This window comes from Aotus nancymaae, unplaced genomic scaffold (genome assembly GCF_030222135.1).
Source record: "Aotus nancymaae isolate 86718 unplaced genomic scaffold, 86718_ANA_hifiasm-v0.15.2.pri h1tg000039l, whole genome shotgun sequence".
Lineage (NCBI taxonomy): Eukaryota > Metazoa > Chordata > Mammalia > Primates > Aotidae > Aotus > Aotus nancymaae.
Window position 1 is genome coordinate 407,878 of NW_026988453.1, and position 24,233 is coordinate 432,110.

General features: G+C 36.5%; 1 protein-coding gene across 1 annotated transcript in view; it reads left to right on the forward strand.

Annotated features, from left to right (window-relative positions):
• CRB1 (crumbs cell polarity complex component 1) overlaps positions 1-24,233 on the forward strand; it is a 219,534-nt gene that overhangs the window by 51,723 nt on the left and 143,578 nt on the right. The window contains exon 2 of the mRNA XM_012459588.2: positions 16,104-16,685. Within this exon, the coding sequence (XP_012315011.2) occupies positions 16,104-16,685 (582 nt within the window). The remainder of the gene's footprint in view (positions 1-16,103; positions 16,686-24,233) is intronic.

A 24,233-nucleotide genomic window follows, 5' to 3' on the forward strand; every position in this document is an offset into this window, starting at 1 on the left:
GGCTTAAATGAGAATTCAGGTTTCCTTGCTCACTCATTCATTATTCAACAAATTTCTATTGACTGCCTACCACGTGCAAGCCATTTTGGCTATGTCCTGATTAAAGATTTGCCCCTCCCACACCGCCTCCCTTCCCACCCCGATCCTGGAACTAAATATCATTCTTTGCAGAAAGCCAGGCTAAAGAGAATTCAGCAAATCACTTTATTCTCATAAATTGGCATTCTTAGACCTAGAAATTTTGGCAGTTATATCTACAGTAGCATTGTTTATACCTTCTATTTCATTCTAACTATATTTCATTAGCAAAATATAGCAAATATTTATTACATCATCACTCTTTTATATGAAACAATATAAGACACCATTCATTAGATATTGTTGGAAATATCAAATTTTTTGTTCACAATTCCTCTATTCTGCTCTTATTATTTAAGTAAAATTAGGTTAAATATAGATAACTATAGAATTAAAACTTTTAAAAAACTGTGCCTTTGCATGTTTAAAAAATTACTCCGTTTCTCAAATAAAGCCAACCATGTATATTGAAAAACAATATTACTCCATACCACAGCTGACATATTATCTCCCCATCCCTAGCAGCGACTTTCCCGTTTCTGCCTGTCTCAAGAGTTTGAGGAAAAATATACACATTCCAAAACAATGAATAAAGTCCTGAATAACTTTATCCATTAGCGAAAATACATTGAGGAGTGTTTAGCTAAAGATGAGGCATATTAAAATTTGCTGTTTTAACTCAAATACGAGCAATAATAGGAGTTCTATTCCCGTCTCCTTCATTTCCTTCTGCTGACAAAGGATACATTTGATTCTTGAGGTTAATATGAGACCTAGAGACAGCTATAATTAGAGAGCTAGGCTGAGAATTAAGGTAATAAATCCTAAGAAAAGACCGAGCATACTGATGGTAAGAGGATCGTTGAATAAAATGTTGAAAATGATCAAGGATCAATAATGATACATTTAAATATACATACATGTATGGACATACATATTCATGGTTTTACATAAAGAAACTATTAAGGTAAGAACAATGGCTTTGACAATTAATACTCAAGAAATGTTTACTGAGCATGTTATAAATAAATAGATACGGAGCGCAATATAAAGATACAGTAGATCCTCTGAACAATTAAGTCCTTATTACAACTTTAATTACATAAGCTAGCATTTCTCTGAGCCAAGCATTTAAATAGTACTCAAATTTATAAAGTCTGGTCACTGTGGCTCACATCTGTAATCCTAGCACTTTGGGAGGCCTGGGAGGCTGAGGCGGGTAGATTGCCTGAGCTCAGGAGGTCGAGACTATCCTAGGGGCAACATAGTGAAATCTGTCTCTATTAAAATACAAAAAATTAACTGGGCATGCTGGCGGGCTCCTGTAATCCCAGCTACTCAGGAGGCTGAGGCAGGAGAACCACTTGAGCCTGGAAGATGAAGGTTGCAGTGAGCTGAAATCATGCCACTGCACTCCAGCCTGGGCAACAGAGTGAGACTCCGTTTCAATAATAATAACAACAAATAATTTAAAAATTTATAGTCAGATTTTAAGATTTTCTTGCAAAAAACAACACTGGGGAACAGAACCTTTCTAACTCAATTTCATGATTATCTTTGTCTGATCCTGACCATTCCCAGGTAATTTACAGGAAGGGCATAGTTGACACTTTGAATTAGTCCATTGTTAGGCTCTCCATGTAAGGGTACTCATGTTTTTCTGTTGTTGTTGTTGTTGTTTTGTTTTCTTTCTTAAAATAGAATTCCTTCAGTGAAAATTATTAGTGAATTGTATCTTTTAAATTATTTTTATTGCTGTGTTTTGCACTTGTTCAGTGAATTTTCTATTAAGAACTCAAAACCATTTATAAACATCTTATAAAAGGTAAGAGCTAGCATTTATCGAACACTTACGATGTATCTGCAAAGCATTTAAATTTAGTGACTTAATTCTCACAAAAAAATGGAAACTGAGGCTGGGAGAGGCAGAGCAGGCCTGGTACCCATCTGCTGCCCCTCCCCACTGCCCTATCCTGCTCTTGCTGGCAAATCTCCTATGATTGCTAAATAGAAAAGCCAATGAAAAGATTGATCATAAAAACCACTGAATACAACGTTCAGATTCTTGATTGGTGATTTTAAATTAGAGAATTACCCATTTCATAGAAAAGTGCTTTAGAACTATCAAGGACAAAGGAATAAATACTACTTACAATAGAGAAGTTAACATGCTCCTCCCAGAAAGTCTTGCACCTTGCACTGTTTCATTGCTCTAAATAAACATACTCAGCCTCGTAATTAAACTAAATTACCAATATAGCTGTTTTCCGTGTAAATTTGATTACTAGAAAACACATACACACAGATGTACACACACACTCAAACGAAATATATTTACTGTTATTTGGGTCATGTTCTTTAAAACTGGTCAAATTTGTTTTTACTTCTCAGTAAGCAAAAAATACTTTACTTTAGCACTAGAAATACTTAATGCAAATATAGATATAATTGTGTATAGTGATTATATAAAATATTTTCTTTTCTCCTGTGCAGAGGTTTTCAAATTGCTGGTTTCAAACCCCAGTTCCTTGGAGGTGTCTCTAGGGGAGGCAGGAGCCTGGGCTGACTGGGTTGCAAGGGACCTTCCCCAGCTTCGACCTGAGCAGATCTGCTTTCCAATTTTGTACATTGAGATTACTCATGACGTTTTCTTTGAAGGACTTCTGCTGCTCTTAAAAAGAATGAAAAGGAAAACAAAAAGTCTGAAACTCACGATGGTAGAATTTCTTATAATAGCCAGTAGATGGCAAACTTTACTGCAAGGAAACAATTTTGCAGCCTATATAATTTGATCTGAAAATAGCAATTAAATTCTACATCCAGGAAAATTTACTATTCTGTATTTAAGTCTTCTGTGAAAGCAGCAAACAAAATTTGCTATGGTAATTTCTCTGGGAACTAAATTTCAATTATAATTTAAAATAATCCTACAACTTTTTTTCTGTGTCCATTTAAGTCTTGCTCCGAAGGTATTATCACTATGAAAATTACTGTGTTGTTCATTGAAAGTACATACATATGCTGGGTATAATAATATACAATAATATATATGACATATCTTTTTCAAGAATGGATGCAAAAACTGGGATAATCATAATCCTTCCTTCATGACATTTTTGTCATTGGTCTTTGCACAGTCTGCTTTTATTTCTTTACGTGGTTATGTAATTAGTTTTTTTTTTGTTTTTTTTTTTTTTTGAGATGGAGTTTCACTCTTGTTACCCAGGCTGGAATGCAATGGCGCGATCTTGGCTCACCGCAACCTCCGCCTCCTGGGTTCAGGCAATTCTCCTGCCTCAGCCTCCTGAGTAGCCAGGATTACAGGCACGTGCCACCATGCCCAGCTAATTTTTTGTACTTTTAGTAGAGACGGGTTTTCACCATGTTGACCAGGATGGTCTCGATCTCTTGACCTCGTGATCCACCCGCCTCGACCTCCCAAAGTGTAATTAGTTTTAATACTGCAGTAAATTACAATTCCTTTATACGTTTGAAAAATAGAATTTTCATTTCGATACATGCCTGGTTCCTTAGTGCAGTCAGCTCTACTGTACCATCAGTTAATAATGCTCACATGATGGGCTGCATTTCCAAGAGTGCCCTGTGCATACACCCATAAACCTTTGCAACGAATGGTGCTAGTGACACCAGTCACAAGAGGAGACCCAGTAAGAGGATGTGGTTAACAGACGATCTTGTCCAGGAGCAGTACTAAAAGCAATTGAAAGTGTACCTGGAAACAACGTGATGAGAGATAGGGCATGTGACCAGATTATAAATCTACCTACTCTGCTTTAAAAACATTTTAATCAAATCTATTCAATAATATTTTTAAAGTACCTAAGGATTATAAGGGTAACAGCAATACCCCTACCACCCCATTCCTGCTTTTCACTCCCAATGTAAATGCCCCATATTTAAAACTCTTCCAGCTACTTCTTCTGATTTTTCTTTATATTCCAAATAATAGGTGGATTTTTTTTTCAGTTTTTGATACGGATATAATCTATTGGAATCCTACTATGGTAAAAATAGATTCAACTCTCCGGCAGTTCTCAACAACACACATACCAACACACACACACACACACGCGCACACTCACATGCTTCTGCTGCTCTCAATAGTAGTTTAGCATTGTATTATTACTAATATTGTTATAATAAAGTAATATTCTTTTGAATTTTCCCTTGATTTTATTATTTCTTTCAATTTAAGTATTGACTTCAGCTACATATAGGATTTCGTTTCCTTCCTTGTATGACTTTTAGTTTTCCCTAGAATTAATACCAGTAAACGTTCTTTTGATTTTTTTTAAGTTGCTCTGTTTCATTTTCCATTACCTCTCTACATCACTCTGTTCATTTTTCTTCTTTGAGAAATCTTTCCTCAAGCTCCACTTTCTCTTGCTTCTTTCAAAACTGGTTAATCTCTAAACCAGGAGCGTATCTGGGATCCTGGGACCTCTTTTCGACATCTTCTGCTTCTTTGCTGTTAGATTCCTTGCCTCCAAAAGTCTATGTCTTCCTCTTTCTTGGATTGCACCCTCATATTCATGGAGCATATTGCCAGGAATCTTTCTGAAAACAGAGCATGAGAGCTAACATTTTGAATCTTAATGCTTGAAAATATTATTTTCTGCAAATTTGACTAGTAGTTTAGGTGGGCATTGAATTCTAATTTAGAAATTATTTCCTGTCAAGATTTTCAAGGCTTTATTTTATATCTTCTAGCTTCTAGTGCTTCTGTTGATAAATTTATAATTTCCTGCTTTATAAATGTACTGTTTCCTGTTCCAACTAATGAAAGGTTTGAGGATTTTTTTTTTGTTAAAAAAATTTCACAATGACGTGCTTTTGTGTGAGTTTACTCTTTTATCAGTTTTCTTTGGCACTTGGTGAAAACTTTAAATCCATAAGCTTATTCCCTTTTCATCCTCAGAATTTAAAAATCTTTGTTATAATTTTTATTTATTTCTCTCTCCTCTTACTGCCTCCTTCAACACCCTACCTCTGTTTTCTTTGTTCTCTCATTTTTAATCCTCCCTGATTGATCTGATTTTTTTCTCTCCTGTTTTTCACCTCTTAGTATTTTTTTTCTAGTGTCTGGGAGATTTTTCCCAACATTATCTTCCAATCACTCAATTGGAATTTTTGTTTCTGCTACTATATATATATATTTTTTCTTTTCTTTTTTTTTTTTTGAGGCGGAGTTTTGCTCTTGTTACCCAGGCTGGAGTGCAATGGCACGATCTCGGCTCACCGCAACCTCCGCCTCCTGGGTTAAGGCAATTCTCCTGCCTCAGCCTCCTGAGTAGCCGGGATTACAGTCACGTGCCACCATGCCCAGCTAATTTTTGTATTTTTGGTAGAGACGGGGTTTCACCCTGTTGACCAGGATGGTCTCGATCTCTTGACCTCGTGATCCACCCGCCTCGGCCTCCCAAAGTGCTGGGATTATAGGCGTGAGCCACCGCGCCCGGCCCTCTGCTACTACATTTTTAATTTCAAAAATCTTTTTTTTCTCAGGAGGCTGAGGCAGGAGAATTGCCTGAACCCAGGAGGCGGAGGTTGCGGTGAGCCGAGATCGCGCCATTGCACTCCAGCCTGGGTAACAAGAGCGAGACTCCGTCTCAAAAAAAAAAAAAAAAAATCTTTTTTTTCTTCTAGACATTTATGTGAATAGCCTCCTATACTTGTTTCATCACTGAAGTATCCTTTTTTAACTCTTTAAACATATCAACTATAGAATTAAAAAATAATAATAAGTTTTGACTACTCCTTGAATAGTCTTTGTTACTTCCAAACTACTTTTCTTTTTATTTTGATGTTTTGGTCTCTGTGTTTATCTTAGATAATTTCCTCAAATTTCTGACAATTTCATACAGTCTGTATGTATGAAGGTGATACTGTCCCTTCTTAACGCTGACTTATGGCTACAGGGATGTTCCCTGATTATTATCATGTTCGTTTGTCATTATTCTTTAGAATATAATGAAAGTATAATTTAAAGAGTATTTAAAGAGCAATTTTCCCCATATGTGCACATATATGACTCATATATACTCTTATCTATGTAGACCTTTGTTAAAAGCTACTTGAAAACTCATATATTCTCGGGCCTTCCAGCTTTTATGAGAGTGACTTGCCATTCTACAGCTCTAGAGTGATCTAGAAGAGCCATTTCACTGTGGAATATACCATATCCGTATCTGTATTTTCTCTCAGGCTGGTCAAGAAAAATAATTCCATTTCCTGCTTAGGGTGTAAATCTGGCTTCTGGGACATTCAGGGTTAAATTGGGAAGGAGGTTAGGGAGTATCTCAAAGTTTTGTAAATAGATATATTAAGTCCTTTGTTATCACATCTGTTCCCTCAACACCAGCACTCTCCCAATCACTGCCTATCACCAACATCACCAACAGTAATGTCCCTGTCTCTAAATCTGCCTTTGTGGGGGAAGAGTAATTTTTCAGTTTTTTTAGAAAAAATGTTGGAATACGAAGGTCTAACAGCTTCTGATAAGATTTTTAAACAAGCTTCTTGTTTACAAAACTACTTGAATTATTTCAGAAGTACCTGGAACCCCTGATTCCTGAACCCTTCTGGAGGTCTATGGCATAAACTGGCTTGGTTCAGGGATTCTGCCATTGCCGGCTTGAGTTTTTGCCTGCTCTGACATGCTAAGCCTATTACTGCTTGCCCACCCTCACTACAGCTTCCATTTATGTTGATGTGTGTGTGTGTGTGTGTGTGTGTGTGTGTGTGTGTGTGTGTGTTTGTTTATTGCTGTCCATAGCTTTAATCTTTCTCCTTCTAGAATATGGGGGGTGTAAGGTTTGTTCTTGGGTTCTTGCCGCATTTAAAATGAAGAAACTGAGGCCAGCACGAAAATAATCCAATGCGAAGGAATTTATTTAGGCTCCCGGGTGAGGTTCTGCGGTCCAGACAGGAGGGGCCAGAGAAGTCGCACGGACTCCTCTCAGGCACGGGGTTTTATAGGGAGTGGAGGCGTTTGATTGGCTGTGCCCAAGGTGAGTGGGACAAAATGGAGGGGAATGGGACCCGGATGGAACAAAATGGAGGGGAGTGGGGCCCAGATAGGACAAAATAGTAGGCAGGAAGACAAAATGGCAGGCACGGGGTGGGGCCTGCAGAAGACAAAATAGTATCAGGTAGGTCCTGATGGGGCTTTTTTCCCAGGCTCCCGGGTGGGGGAGGTGTGTCAGAGCTCCCGGAGAGGGAAGGGGGTGTGTCCACGCTCCCGGAGAGGGAAGGGGGTGTGTCCAAGCTCCCGGAGAGGGAAGGGGTTGTGTCCGAGCCCCCCGCAAGGGAACCGGCCTTACAGGGGGATCATATTTACTGAAGTATAATTTGTATACAATAAAATTCACAAAATTTGAATATTGATAAAAAATACTTAACAAAATACTAGCAAGTAGAATTCAACAAATATAGAAAATATAATACATTATGGTCAAGTGGGTTTTACTTCTAGAATCGAGATGCTTTAACATATAAAAATAAATCAGTGTAACACATCACATTAATAGAATGAAGGGCAAAAACTGCATGATCACCTCACTTGACACAGAAACAGCACTTGACCAAGTTTAACTCCTTTCTGTGATTTTTAAAAAGACTTCAACAAACTAGGAATAGAAGGAAATTACTTCAGTACAGTACCTATATTAAAAGGCTGCATTTAAATCATACTCAATGGTGAAAAACTGAAAGCTTTCTCTCTAAGGTCAAGAACAGGCAAAGATGGCCACTCTTGCCACTTCTATTCAACATAGTACTGTAAGTCCTAGCTTAGAGCAATCAATCAGGTGAGGAAAAAGACATAAAAGACATCCCAATAGAAAAAGAAGAAGTTAAATTATATTTGTTTGCAGATGATGTCTTATATATAGAAAATCCTAAAGTTTCCATAAATATACACGAAAAATAAAAATGTTAGAACTAATAAAAAAATTCAGCAAAGTTGGAGGATACAAGCTCAACACAAAATCAGTTGCATTTTTGTACACTAACAATGAACAATCTGAAAGTAAATTAAGAAAACAATCTTATTTACAATAATATCAGAAAGAATAAAGTTTTTAAGAATAAGCTTAACCAAGAAAGTGAAAGACTTGCAGATTAAAAATTGTAAAATATTGTTGAAATAAATTAAAGAAGACAGAAATAAATGAAAGACATCCATGTTCACAGGTGGGAAGACTTAATATTATTAAAATGCTTATGCTAAATGAAGAGATCTACAGATTTAATGTGATCCCTATTAAAATCCAAATAGCGTGCTTTTGCAGAAATAGGAAAACTATCCTAAAATTTTCATGGAATACCCAAGATCCCTAAACAGTCAAAACAACCTTGAGAAATCAAAACAAAACTGGAGGCCTTATGCTTCTGGTTTTAAAACATATTACAAAGCTACAGTAATCAAAGCAATGTGGTACTATTATAAGGATAGACATATGGAACAAAAGAACAGAATAGAGAATCCAGAAATAAGCCAGATATATGGTCAAATTATCTTTAATCAAGATGATAATCCTACACAATGGGGCAAGAATAATATCTTCAACAAACGGTGCTGGAAAAATGATTTCCCCATACAAAAGAATAAAGCTGGACCCCAACCAACTTCTCTATATACAAAAATTACCCAAATTTTGCCTTCTCTAGAGTGTCACATAAATGAAATCATATAGCATGTGGTCTTTGTGTCTGGTTTCTGTCACTTAGCATGATACTTTAGAGATTCTGTTGTATTTTTCTATGCAACAGTAATTTGCTCCTTTTTATTACTGAGTAGTATTTCAGTGTGTGATTACATTAAAATTTATTAGCCAGTTGTTGAAAATTATGAATAAAGCTGTTATAAATATTTAAATGCAAGTTTTTGTGTGGACATTATGTCTTTATCTTTCTTCAGTAAATACCTAGGAGTGGAATTGCTGAGTCGTGTAATAAGTGTATGTTTAAATTTATAAGATACTTTGAAACTCTTTTTCAAATTAGCTATACAATTTTGCATTACTACCAGCAATACATGACACATATACAAGTGATAACACAATACTAATAACAGTAAAATTAGTCTTTTAAGCCATGATGCATTATTAAAGATAAAATAAATATTTTGTAAGCATATGAGGGTCATACCACCATGATGGTGCAACCATTCTAAATTTTTATGATCATGCTAAGATAGCTTCTGAATATAAAAGTGAAAATTGTCAGAATTAAAAGGAAAAATAAAAAGCTCATAATCACGATAGTACATCAGTCTCAATAACTGAGAGAAAAACATATACAATATTATAGGTCTGAATAGCACAATTAACAAACTTGGCCTAATTGATTTTTATAGATTTTCTATGAGTCAAAGAAAAAAATCACAATGACAACCAGAAAACATTTTATCTGAGTGATAATGAAAGTAAATACAGAAAACAAGAAAGCTGTGCTTATAGGTAAATCTTTAGTCATAAATTGAAAAATGAGAGAAAGAACTGAAAAGTAAAGTTTTGAAAAAAGTAAAGTTAAAAAAGGAAGCAAATTAAATGCAAAGAAAGTAAAATTAAGGAAATAAAAAATTAAAAGCAAAAACCCCTAAGACAGAAAATCAAATATAGACAGACTCTAATAAATTAAAGTCCATTACTTAAAAAGACTTAAACAATTAACAACACACAGGCAAAAATGATCAGTTAGTGAAAATCAACATATAGTATTTCAATTTTGGTCATTTTAGCTATTCTAGTGGGTGTGTAGTGATATTGTTTTTACTTTCTGTGTCCCTAATGGCAGATAATGTTGAGCATTTTTCAGTGGCTCAATTTCTATCCCTTTATGTCTTTGATGGGGTTTTGAAAAGTAGCAGAAGTAAACACATGTGTGAAAAGTAAAAAGTTTAAGTACAAAGTCTGCTTTAAAAAAGCCTACCCTCTAAAATGATTTAGTGAAAAGAAATGGGCTTTGGAATCTAACAGACCAGAGGTTCAAAAGCCACTTTTGCATGACGATGCAAAAATTACTTAGCCTTTTTAAACCTTAGGTTTTTCATAAGTAAAGTGCTTCAAATAAATGTTATTAGAATTCTATTTTTTAAAATTTTACTGAAAGAGGCTTGAATATAAATGCTCATTTCCTCTGCTGTCTTTCCACACTAATAAATCAACTTGTGGCTTAAATAATCATTATTACTGTCATCATCACCATCACTGCTAACAAAACAAAACAAAGGCCAAAGTATAAATTCATAACATGTCCTTGGGGGTGGAAGTCATTTGTAATACTTAATTGTATTTGCTCAGTTTGGACACAAAAATTGGAAATACTGCCCAATGTTTGTACTATTAAATATATCTTCATTTTTTCTCCCCATCACATTTTTCTTCCCTTTTACAGAGAATGCCAATATCTCTATTCTTTTTTTCTTTCTTCTGCAAATAATACTCTTCTTTTACTTCCTTTCCTTTAAAAGCACATTTCAAATATATTTTCTTCAATGAGTCTTACTCTGGCACACTTTTCCCATTCTCTATGCACTCTTGCATATTTCTGTTATATTTCCCCCTTCTTCCCATAGGTATGCATTGAGCACCTGCTATGTGACAGGTGAGATTATAGGCCCAGTAGATACAGAGAAACAAGCTATATTAGTCCAGGTACTCCAGAGAGACAGAGCTAATGCTCTGTGTGTGTGTGTGTGTGTGTGTGTGTGTGTGTGTGTAGCTCCAGCATGAGTCTGAGTCTGAAGGCCAGAGAAGACTGATGTCAAAGTTTGAAGAACATCAGGCAGAAAAAAACAATTATTCTGTACTTAACCTTTTGTTCTATCCAGGCCTTCAGTGTACCAGATGAGGCTCACTCACACTGCAGAGGGCAAGCGCTTTACTCAATCTACGGATTCGAATGTGAATTTCATCCAGAAATACCCTCACAGTCAAACCCCAAAATAATGATGTTTAACCAGTTATCTGGGTACCCATGATCCAATCATGTTACACATACAGTTAGCCACCGCAAGTACACCCCTTGTCAACTTGGCATCCATATGCATCTTTTTAAACCATACTTAATCTCCAAATAAAAATATAGGATGATCACAACTCTGTCTAATATGATACAACTACCCTGTGTACAACCAGAAATGCACAACTCCTTCTCCAGAAGAGGAGGTAAAGTCCTTGAGTGATGTTTACTCTTCTCCTTAATATCTCATAACTTAATAGTATGAGATAAAAATAACATTACTCAAGTACTACAATATAAAATCTCTACATCTAATCTTATATGATAAAGGAATAAGGCAGGAAAGAAAACAAAGACAGACAGATGATAGATAGATGATAGATAGATAGATATAGATGGATGTATATAAAATATATGCATACAGTGAATCATACAAACATATTTATAAGAAAACAAGAATTACAGTCCTTATTTCTGTAGTTTGTCATGTGGTCGTAGCTGGTATTTGTAACTATCTTTTTTTGCTACCCATTCTGTATTCCCTTTGCTTTCAGCAAGCACCAGAGTTGGTCATGATTCTTACCTGGTGGAGTTGCCTAAACCTTCATCCTTGAAGGCCTTTGGGCATTAGTAGTCCTCCCTTGTATTGGGTTGCTGCTATTTTTTATTGTTTTAATCACAGAGCATACTAATACTAAGAGACACCCTAATAGAGCTCCTGTGTTCTACAAATACTCATCCGTACCTCCATTGTGGAGTGATACCCCAGTGTTCCCGTGGTAGTCAAGATCAATCACTCCAGTAATACAATAACTCCCTCCTTTGTTTGTCTATTCAGAGACATGAGATGTCCGAAGTAATCAGGTAGTAGTCTTAAGTTTTAGTTCAATGAAATCATTGCTGTGTTTCCTGGTAGAGGCATTTCTTTCTTTAGAACTAAGACCTCTAGTGCAGCAGAGCATAAGGTCATGGGAGCAGGAAGCAAAAATTTTGCAGCGGGGTACTAGGGGCAACAGTGAATGGTGTCACTTGCCTTTCCACACCTTGATTCCCGGGCCCTTGAATCTTAACTCTGGTAGAAACAGCATGATATATTGGATGCAGATTCAGAGTATATTCAGCCTTCTGGAGAGCCATGTCAATCTCTGCAAAGACTGCCACCTAGCTGGCACTACAACTGAGTCTTTAAAAGTCCATTTCACATTTCTATCCAACCAGTTGCTTCAGGATGATGAGGAACATGGTAAGACCCAGGAATTCTATGAACATGGACCCATTGCCCCACTTCTTTTGTTGTGAAGTGAGTTCCTTGATTAGAAGCAATGCTGTGTAGAATACCATGACAGTACAGAAGACACTTTATTAGTCCACAGGTGGTAGTTTTGGTAAAAGCTTTGCATGTAGGGAAGCCAAATTCATATATAGAGTGTCTACTCTATTACAGTAAGAGCGAAGCTTTTGCCATTTTCCATTTATAAAAATAATGGAATCAGTCCAATGTAATCGATTGTCATCAGGTAGCTGGCTGATTAGCCCAAGGAAGGGTGGCCATACTGGGGACTCAGTGTTGGTCTCTGCAGCTGGCAGATTAGGAACTCAATGGTAGCTATAGCCAGGTCAGCCTTGGTGAGTGGAAGTTCATGTTGCTGAGCCCATACATAACCTCCATCCTTGCCACCACGACCACCTTGCCTTTGGTGGTTTATTGCCAACACTTAGCCCTTGCCACTCCAGGGTCCAATGACTCCAATTGCATTTAGGCTTCCCAGTTCAGTGACTGGAGTCTCCCCTGTAAGATCTGGCCTACAAACCACAGAGTTCTTCTATTTTATTTTAAATAAATTCACATTTATTTCTCTCAGTAGTGGTGAAAGATATGTCTTTTGTACTCTTCCAGTGTGGGTGAGTAGGTCATAGATGACAAATCTAATCTTCCGGTCTTCCTCAGCCTTTAAGACCCTTATTCTACATCAAATTAAGTCAAGTCCAGCATTTCTAGTTCACTAACTGGTCATTTTTTTGATTCATGTTTTAGCAAACCAACCAATTAGAGCCCTTCCAAAATTCCTGAACTTGCAACATTAAATGAAGAATCTCTGATTAGGGATCCAATATCAATAAATTTAGCCTGATCCAACTTTATGTTCCTTCCACCATTATCCCACACTGTCAATATCCATTCCCAGATTTATGTCTGTATAAATTAGAAAACTTAAGTCGTTTTTTGGAGTGTAGTGTACCTTCTCATGGATCTCACTTTGCACCTCATCTTTAGGGCCCTGCTGGAACTTGAATCTAGTTATAGGTCTAGAAGAAATGAGGAGTGACGTGGGTGGGTCCTGAAGGGAATCAACACTGTAGTACATGACAACTTCTTGGGGGAAGCCACTAATTTCCCTTAGGTAATAAAGAGTTAATTCTTCCAAATGGAAGTGGAGGGGCCACTAGCAGTTGTGAAAGAAGACTCATCAGTTAGGCCTCAATATCCCCAGCTTAATCAGGCTCTTCTCATACATCCCCACTTAAACTTACAGATTTCAAAAGGAGAAAGAAAACAAAATAAACACATAGAATTCCAGTTGTCCCAATCAGTACCCTTTTGAACAGTAAACTCCCTGTGAGAACGTGAGTTCAGTTCATTGTAATCCAACCAACTGCAGGATGAGATCCTGCATTTGATTTTCAACAACTTCAGCTGCTATAAGAGACAAGGGTGTCACTCAGAGCATGCATTGAAGATGTTAGGTCATGGATTTGGTGCTTAAAATGGGCATTTAAATTTCTGAGCTCATCCTTTTCTTTCAACACATTGTCCAGTGACAGTAGGGGCAACCAGCCAACTTCATTATATTTAATTTTCCAAAAATGTTCTGAAGGGTCATATACACAGTCTTACAGCTTCTTGTTTCATACAAGTGGTTGATCAGAAGTATCCAATGTAGTTATTTTGTGTATCTTTATTGCCAGATCACACCATAGACTATTAGTACTCTTTTTACTACTGGCAATAGAGTCATCAGCATCTTTAAATCTACTCCAATTAGGAGGTCAAATCCAGAAACACAGTACAAATTCAGAAAAGTTATTCATAAAATTCTACTTCTCTACAACCACTCTCAGAGTCAAAATCTGAGGCAGTCTAGGTTCTTCAAAGAAAAAGAACCAATAGGATATATATGCAGATGCTCCTCTACTTACTGTGGGGTTACATCCTGAAAAATCCATTGTAAATTGAAATCATCACAAGTCAAAAATTTATTCAATACACATAACATACCAAACATTATAGCTTAGCCTAGCCTACCTGGAAAGTACTCAGAACACTTACATTAGCCTATAATTAGGCAAAGTCATCTAAAACAAAACCTATTTTGAACGGTCTTATGCAATTTATTGAAAACTATACAGAGAGTGAAAAACAGAATGTATGAAATAACTGTAAGTCAAAAAATGTAAGTTGAGGCCAGGCACAGAGGCTCATGCCTGTAGTCCCAGCACTTTGGGAGGCCAAGGCAGGCGGATCACAAGGTCAGGAGATCAAGACCACCCTGGCTGACACAGTGAAACCCCATTTCTACTAAAAATACAAAAAATTAGCCCGGCATGGTGGTGGGCACCTGTAGTCCCAGCTAGTCGGGAGGCTAAGGCAGGAGAATTGCTTGAACCCGGGAGGTGGAGGTTGCAGTGAGTAGAGATAGCACCACTATACTCCAGAGTGAGATTTCATCTCAAAAAAAAAAAAAAAAACAATGTAAATTGAACCATCATAAGTTGAAATCCATATATAGTATATATATTCATATATACTATATTACTCCATATATATGAGACATATATATACTCCATATATAGTATATATCTTAGATATATATATGTGTGTATATATAAATATGTATATATATATATGAAAGAAAGAGAGAGGGGAAGGAAAAGAGAAAGGAGTGTTTTAGTATAAGAAATTAGCCCAGGCTGTTATAAAGAACTGATCTGTGTCTCATAATTTAAGAGCAAGCGCCCCATTTTGTAACTTTTTAAATTACAAGCCTGTACTGTTATTCACTATTATATTTGTGAACAATATTGTGAGCAAGTAAATAAAAATAAGAGAATAATGTGTTAGATGAGTCGACATGAAAAGGCATGTTTTGTGGGTTGATGCATTTTAGTTGTCAAATCATAAAGCTTCTCAACATAAAATGTTAAGAAAATAAAAATGTTATAATCATAATATATACATATACACAGTGAAAAATTATATGCATACAAGTATCCAATGAATTTGGAGAGAAAAATATAGAATTATTGCTTTCCTGAAGCTTAATATTCCAATTAGAATTTTAAAAATGTGTTCTGGGACAGAAGTCTTACAGGAAAATGAAAGTTTTCAAACTTTACAACATTAATTTCCTTGCTGTGGGACTTAATATGTCATCTGTAAAATGTAAATAATTATATTGCTGTGAGGATAAGAAATAATATATGTGAAATACTTGGCATTTCTCTTATTGCAAAGAGTAGATCATCAGTGGTCAGAATGTTATTTTTTAAATTTTTTAAAATTTTTCTATGCTTTTCATTTTGGAGCATAAAATGGTGGTTGTGGTGGTAAAGCAGGCAAAACCAACTTACTGCATTCATTTAAATACTAGTTTCAGTTAGGCACCTTTTTCAGAGACAATGTTGTAAGTCAGATACAGTATTCTCCAAAATATTTTATGAAATAATGTGAATTTCAAAATTCTGTGTATATAGAAAATATTAACAGCTACTTCAATTCATCCCGTTACTCAACTGTACTTAAACCTGAGAAAGGGAATATGGAGAAGGAGAAAGAATCTCAAGCCAGCCATTTTTTTTCTTATTAGAAACTATATGAGAAGTTTAGATAAATGAGGAATTAGAACTCACGATTAGAACGCAGCCAACTATATTTTATTAATGAGTTTGGTTAAGGAAGCACAAGAGTCACAAAGAAAGATTTTTAACTTTGTCCTGAACCATTTATAAATTTAATCTTGATTTTTTTTATTTCCTTGTAGATTCCTTTTGCAATAAAAACAACACCAGTTGCCTCTCAAATTCTTGCCAAAACAATTCTACATGCAAGGGTTTTTCAAAAGACGATGGTTGCTCTTGTTCAGAAACAGCCAATAATTTGGACAAAGACTGTGACAACATGAAAGACCCTTGCTTCTCCAATCCCTGTCGAGGAAGTGCCACTTGTGTGACCATCCCAGGAGAAAGGAGCTTTCTGTGCAAATGTCCTCCTGGGTACAGTGGAACAAGCTGTGAAACTACCATTGGTTCCTGTGGCATGAACTCCTGCCAACATGGAGGTATTTGCCATCAGGACCCTATTTATCCTGTCTGCATCTGCCCTGCTGGATATGCTGGAAGATTCTGTGAGATAGATCATGATGAGTGTGCTTCCAGCCCTTGCCAAAATGGGGCTGTGTGCCAGGATGGAATTAATGGCTACTCCTGCTTCTGTGTCCCAGGATATCAAGGCAGGCACTGCAACTTGGAAGTGGATGAATGTGCTTCTGATCCTTGCAAGAACGAGGCTACATGCCTCAATGAAATAGGAAGATATACTTGTATCTGTCCCCACGATTATTCTGGTAAGTGTGATCATAACTGAATCCTAGATGGTGTAATTAGCTCTCTCTAAGTGGCAGAAGCAGAGGTTTATGAAAATGGCCAAGTTCTTGACAGGAATTAATCACTAGATAGAAACTTCCTAAACTATTGAAAATCCACTGAACACACTGAATTCTAAGTGGTTGCCTGCCGTCACTGTTGTTGTTTTAAATGGGCTCTACATGATTTAAAACTGGGATTTGGTCTAGAATAAGTGGGCTCCAAGAGAACCTCGAGGACAGTTCAGGTTTCCTCATCAGTGCATGTTCCTTTCATTCCAGTTCAAGCCTGCCTTCTAATCCCCAAAGCCAGGCATTGCAACCTTCTGAGAAGGCAGGTTGGAAGTTGATGGGTTTCTAGTTCTGATTTGAGTATGATCAGTAGATCACTGATAGCAAAGGTGATGGAGCATGGTATATCAGATAAATCATGATTTTTATTAAGAAAACAGCCCGTTCTTATTTTATGTCTTAGAGCAAACAATTGTACCTCATATTTATTTATTCTTTACAGTGTTTTTGTTGATAGAATTTTATTTTAATGTAGAGTAACAAGGTGACAACTCGTTATTACCAGGTTATGTGCTATTCAGCCTCCTCACACTCAGTATTTATCCTCCCTAGCCTTTTGAATCACTGTTACTGTTTTAGGTCAGTTCTTCATGCTGGCCACATTTCTTGCTATGGTTTACTCTTGAGCTTTTCCATTTACTTGTAAGGGGGTAACGTACCTAGTCTATGCTTTCTCACATGCATTCATTCTAACTTCTGCTCACCACTCTTACAGTTCCTGACTCAGATCTCCAAGACACCACTCACATTTTAATATCGTTTTCCCTTAGCTCATGCCACTTTTGTACCTCCCTGAAAGCTTTCCTGAGGCTTTCAGCTTTTAAATTGCCTTCTTCTCCCAACGCTTTCACACTTAGCTCTTTATTTTGTCAGTTTTATTATTTTCCAAGTATTTTATTATTTTGTCATTTTGTTATTTCCCAAGTGTTATGCAATATAACTATTTGGAAAATATTTCTCTTCAAAATTTGCACCAGAACCCTCCAGCATCTTTTCGCTTTTAAACATTCTAAAACTATATATTTTATAAAATAGACATATCCCTGGTTGCTCTAAAATGAATTTCTTTCCTTCTCCCTCCTCCCTTACATACAACCAATCTTCAGAATCTGCCGTTTTGGCATGTAAGACATGTTCCAAATTGAGCTCATCCATTTTTTTCTTGGTTTGGGTTTATTTCAACTCTCATGCATGCTGCTACACAGCCTCCCAAACTTTCTCCCTATAGCTTCTACTTTCTCGAAGTTGTTCTGAACACTGCCTTTGAAATAACTTTTATTTCCCAGTTATTATAAAACAGACCTATACCACAGTTGTGGAGAGCCTTGAGAGCATCCCACTACACAGAAAACAATTTTAGCCTCTCCCTGAAAGCCCTTCACAATGTGGGCCCATGACAGAGGTCAGGTCCTCACACATCATTCCACCAAAGCCTTCCATTTAGTCTAATAAATCTCCTTCATTTCTTATTCAAGTGATTTCCTTCCCCCTGGAATGTCCTTCCCCACTTCACAATGTCTACTCTGAAGTTCTCCTGTACTTTTTAACACCTAGTTCAAATATCACGTAACTCAAGAAGCATTTCCAGGTTCCTTTTCAGCTGGAAGAATGGTTTCACACTCCTGCAGTAATTATATTCATTATGTCCATACTAGTTGACACCTGTATTAAAGAATTCCCCATAATTGTTTCCCATATTACAGATATCTATGTTTTTGCCCCCCGCAAAATGTTAGTTCGTAAAGGGCAGAAGTATTGTTTTATATTTATTCTTTAATTCATCAATACTTTCTGAGTTTTTATTAGATGTCAGTTAGTGGATTAAGAAGAGGAGGCCCTCTTCCTCTAAAAGCCTGGCTCAGTGTTTGTGAGTAATGGCTGCTTAATCAACTGTTACTAAATTGTTCTAAGTTTTAAAATTCTTCCGTCTATTTCTGGATACCCTTCCCCATCATGAAACTCAGGTAAATTAATATTAAATAAGAATTCACTTTCTGTATTACTTTATGTATACTCTGTGATGGTAGAATGCTTGTGTCAAATGGAAAATCATTTTATCATCAAGTGACTTTTAATTATCAATCCTATGCTAAAAGTTATAGGAAATATTAAAAGAGCTTATAAAACAATAGTTATATGAAAAACTTGTTTGTATGCCATACTGGGGTGTCTCATTTCTTTGGTGAGAGATATGGCAAGTGAATTTCAATTTTTTTTTATTTTTGAGTAAAAATAAGAAATTTTTTCTGGGGCTGGCTTGGAATTGTTTTGTTTACAATGGTCACATTAAAAAATCAATATAATTCATTAAGATAATGTCTTCCATTTTCTGCTTCCATTTCAATATTGTGAATGGTGATTAAAAGGCATTGATGTGAAATCAAGTTAATGTTTCATTCATTTCAACTATAGTATTCTGTAATAGTCTTATATTTGTAAAAAACACAACTTGAAAAACTATATTTTACAATGTATGTTTTTAAAATATCTTAATTTAATTGCCTTTTAACGAATCCTTTCAGTGGTCTAAATTTAGGCATAAAAGATAGAAAGGGTATATTCTAAATGTAAAATGTAGTCAAATTCCATCATAAGGCACTTCACCCTACAATGAATTCATTTATACTGTGGGTTGTATCACATCCCTGCAGGGTCCAACGGGAACGGGTCCCCTTTTCTCACTATAACACTTAGGTCCACAATGAGGATGCTTTCCTTGTCAATCCCTGATATAATAGTGTTGTTCCCTATTTGACTATATTCTTCCCTTGTTTTCTATGAAATCAGCTAAATTTTATTGTTTCAGCTTTTCAAGTGAGATATATAAAACTTTCTTGCAAACAGAATTTAAACGAGAGACTCATAAGGCAGATAAAAATCAGGTTTATTATTAGCTGCTTAGGCTTGTTCAGGTTAAAAAGAAATGCAGTCATAGGCTTGCTCACCAATCTCCTACACAAATAGAATGGCCTGTGTTCTGGGAGCCCATTGGTGTTTCTCAGCCTTGAGTACTCATTAGCAATTTCGCAGGGAGATCTAAAACAGAGGTGTTCAGACTCTACTTTGAGAGGGTCAAATTTAATTGATGAGCCTAATGTATAGCTAGGGCTGGTGGCCAAATACTAAGTCCATGTGAACTTTATTTGGAAACTTTTCTTGCACTATACCATCATTTAGACACACAGAAAGTTTTGTTTATTTCATTGCTATCCCATGACCACCTGTGTTTGTGGCAGCTCAGGCCAATTAATGAGAACCCCAAAGAAGGTCTATAGAACCAAGGGAAAAGCCGAAGTTGGGAAGGAAAGAAAAAAGACCATCAGCTATCAGCATGGATGCGCTGGAGTGCTCTGCCTCAACTCAGACCTCCTGATGAATCCTGGAAACTGTATTACAATGACCTCGCTGCTGTGCACTACATCCAAATTTAGAGTGATCATAAAGAACTCCTCTTACAGAAAAAACCTGTGTTCCTCTGAGCAGCAAAGTAAGAAAAGGTAATAAATTTTAAAAGGCAGAGAGGTAGAAGGGGAAAAAGAGCTGCAGCACATGGAGAGGGTTCACACTGCATGAATTCTCCTCTGTGCATTCCATTATGCTTCATGAGCAGTGATTCATGAACTATAGAAATGGGCTCAGAGAGAGCCACTGAAGAAGCTGGTGAGAATCTGCTGTGCATAAGCAAAAACTCCAACTGAAGCTGAAAGTAAGTGGATGCAAACTTTTTTAATGAACAGAATATTAGCTCTAAGCATGTGACTGCTTTTAGTTCAAGTTTATGCAATGAATCATTTCATAATTGAGGTCTTCTTTAACATTAGCCAGATTGATTAATGTACATTTTTCACGTTCAGATGCCTGCAATATGAGAAAAATAGAGCTGTAAGAGGGCAGAGAAAGGCCAGTTTGATCTATGTGGAAGCAAATCAGTGTAGGAAAATATCTTACTTCCTCTATTATAAAATAGATCTTTGGTATAAAAATAATCTTTTGAGATATAAAAAAATGCACTATATTCAATGTATTTTTCATTTGTATGATGAATTTTATTGCAGAAATAAAAATATATAAAAATTCATTATATAGTCAAGGAAATGTATTAGTACTTACAGAGTAGTTAGAAGACTAGTTCGTTCATGGAGACTAGTTAGGAGGCCGTTGTGATAACCCAGGTGTAAGATTTTAGGACCCGACCTGGGAGAGTGACCACGGGGATGAAAGGAAAGGGAATGTATAATGTCACTAGAAACAAGACTCACTTAACATTTATCCAGGTCAGAATATTTTCAAACTTATTTTACCCAAGGAAAGCTTGAAATCTCTAATATGAAAAAATGCATTAAAAGTTTAACCGCCATTTTCAACTTAATAAACTTATAATGTAAATCAATGGGTCTCAAGTGTTGACATGCATCAGACTCACCTATACGGCTTTTCATTAAAATACAGTTTTTAATTCAACAGATCTAAGGTGGGGTCCAAGAATATGCATTTAAAACAAATTCCCATGTGATGCTGATGCTGTTAGTTTGCACACTACACTTTGAGATCGGCTCACCAATGCAGTAGTATTAGGAGGTGGGGACTAAGAGGAAGTATTTAGGTCATGAGGATGGAACCTTCAGGAATAGATTAATGCCATAATAAAAAGGGCTTCTGGGAGTGGGTTTACCCCTTTCACTCTTCTGCCATGTGAGGAACAATGTTCCTATCCTCTAGGGGATGCAGCCTTCAAGGCACCATCTTGGATGTGGGGCTTAACTAGACACCAAACATAGTAGCACCTTGATCTTGGACTTTTAAGCATGCAGAGCTGTGAGAAATAAATTTCTGTTCTTTATAAATTACCCAATCTCATGTATTCTGTTATAGCAACACAAGATGGACTATAAGACACATGATAGTGATTTTTAAAATATTTGTTGAATTTATTAGTCATTAATTTATTCAACACATATAGTTTGAGTACCTCAATGACTTGGGCATTGTTCCATGTTCTGTAAATGCAAGAGTAAAGAAAAGGGTGGCAAAGTCTCTTACATTCCGGAAGGAAGAGATAGATGTCTATAAAACAAGTAATAGATATACTATACTATGCAATTATTACCCTCTAACCTACTATATATAGTATATCAATATAGTATATCTATATATATAGTAGATTAGAAGGTATTAATTGCATGAAGAAAAGTAAAACAAAAAAATGGTGTTAGGGATTAACTTTTGATAGAATGATCAAGAATGTCTTCAATAAGAAGGTGACATGTGAATAAAGTTCAAAAGAGGTGAGGATGGGAACCAAGGAAATGTCTTGTGGAATAGCATTGCAGGCAGAGGAACAGCAGATGCAAAGGCCCTGAGGTAAAGAGTCCTTGGAATGTTTGAGGAGCAGCAATGAAGTTAGTGTGACTGGAATGAAGGAGGAAGGAGGAGATAGAGAGAGAATGTTTTGGACCTTGTAGGCCACTGTAAGGACTTTGGCTTTTACTTTAAGTGAGATGGGAAGTTTTTGGAGAGTTCTGAGCAGAGAACTGGAATGATTTGACTTATATTTTCACAAGGTCACTCTGCTTATTATGTTGAAGATACACTGAAGGGGGTGATAACCGTGGAATTCAAGTGTCTATGGGAGGTTAATACAATTGTCCAAGAAAATACACTCCTTGGTGGAGGGAAGCATGAAAGAGATCTATCAAGTTTTAACAGTAACTTTCCCTCCTCCCTGTTCCACCCTTAAAATTTAAGGTGGAAATTAACAAAGAATGATCATGGATCATGCAACCAAAATGAAAACATGCCTTTCTCTCTCTGCCCTCTATTGCCCTCTGATGGCAATGTCTAGATTATTCTGAACAAATCTGTCCTTTTGAATATTCTAGCAAGAATGCAGTCTTTCTTAGTAGCTTCTATCAACCATATTGCCATGCAGTGTCTTTCACATGCACAACTGAAACATATTTTACTTCCCTGGGTTACATGATCATTACTCATTTAAATTGTCCTATCAGGACTTCTTTTACTTTTAATAATATTTCATGTTCCTCTTGGGCCTTCTTCAATCGGGTCCTCATCTCTGCTGATGCATAAGTCTAAGAGGTATGATGTAGCTTACAGACACTGCCATTACAATGGCACCTATCAAAGGCATCATTTAAATTTCAGTCATTGTGGACATTTGAATCCAGGATTGGTGTTCTATCTTTTCTAAATATATTTTGATCAACTAAATCACTTTGAGGGTATCTATGGCAAATAAGATAGATAATGTAATGGTCATGGGAAAGAATTTGAGGAAAATAAAATATTACATGCTATTAAATATAAGCTTATTTCATGAGAAATAATATTTTATCAAAAATCATTGTTTTTTATATGCTCTTAATTATGAAATTGATAATGTTTTGTGGTGTCATGTAAAGAAAAACACTTTTTCAGGCTTTTACTCAGACTAGAGTCATTCGAAATAGTTTTTATGAAGAAATGATGTTTCCAGGTTTTGACAAATGTTTGTTGACTGAGTGCAGAAAATAACAAATATTCGCTCAGCAAATATTTAGATTTGCAATGCACTGGGCATTGTGCTGGACCTTGGAGACATAAAAGTGACTAAGATAAAATTTATCCCTGACAAAATGCTCACAGATTATTATTGGATCAGGAAGGTAAACAACAATTACAATCTGTCTATAAACATCATGCTGAGGAAGCACAAAGAAAGAAGCTGCTAATGTTGGTTGTGTAAGGTTCGTTAGGTTCTCGCCAAGTTTAAAATGAAGAAACTGAGGCCAGCACAAGAGGATCCCATGCGAAGGGTTTATTCAGGCTCCCAGGTGAGGTTCTGTGGTCCGACAGGAGGGGACAGAGAAGTCGCACGGACTCCTCTCAGACGTGGGGTTTTATAGGGAGTGGAGGCGTTCGATTGGTTGTGGGAGAGAAGGGTGTGGGCAAGACAGGACTGTTATTGGGTAGGCTTACAAGACTTCGTTTGTATACAAGACTTGACTGCTATTGGCTAGAGTTACAAGACTTCGTTTGCATACAAGACTTGACTGCTATTGGCTAGAGTTACAAGACTTCGTTCGCATACAAGACTCAGCTGCTATTGGCTAGGATTACAAGACTTTGTTTGCATACAGGACTCGGCTGCTATTGGCTAGGGTTACAAGACTTCGTTTGCATTTTTGTGGGGTTTTTTAAGGGAGAGCTAGACTGTGTGAGGGGGGCGGATGTGTCCAAGCTCCCGGAGAAGGCAGGGGGAGTCCGAGCTCCCGGCAAAGTGACAGGACTTACAGGTTGTAGTCAGGAAATGTTTCCAGAAAAATAAAATGACATATGAGTAGAGCAAAAATGCATCCCTTTCAGAATGTAAAACTGAAACTTTTATCCTCTGCCTACATTTATTATTATTATTTGAATAATAATATGTTGAATATCAAGGGAGAAGGACCTCAGAGATGT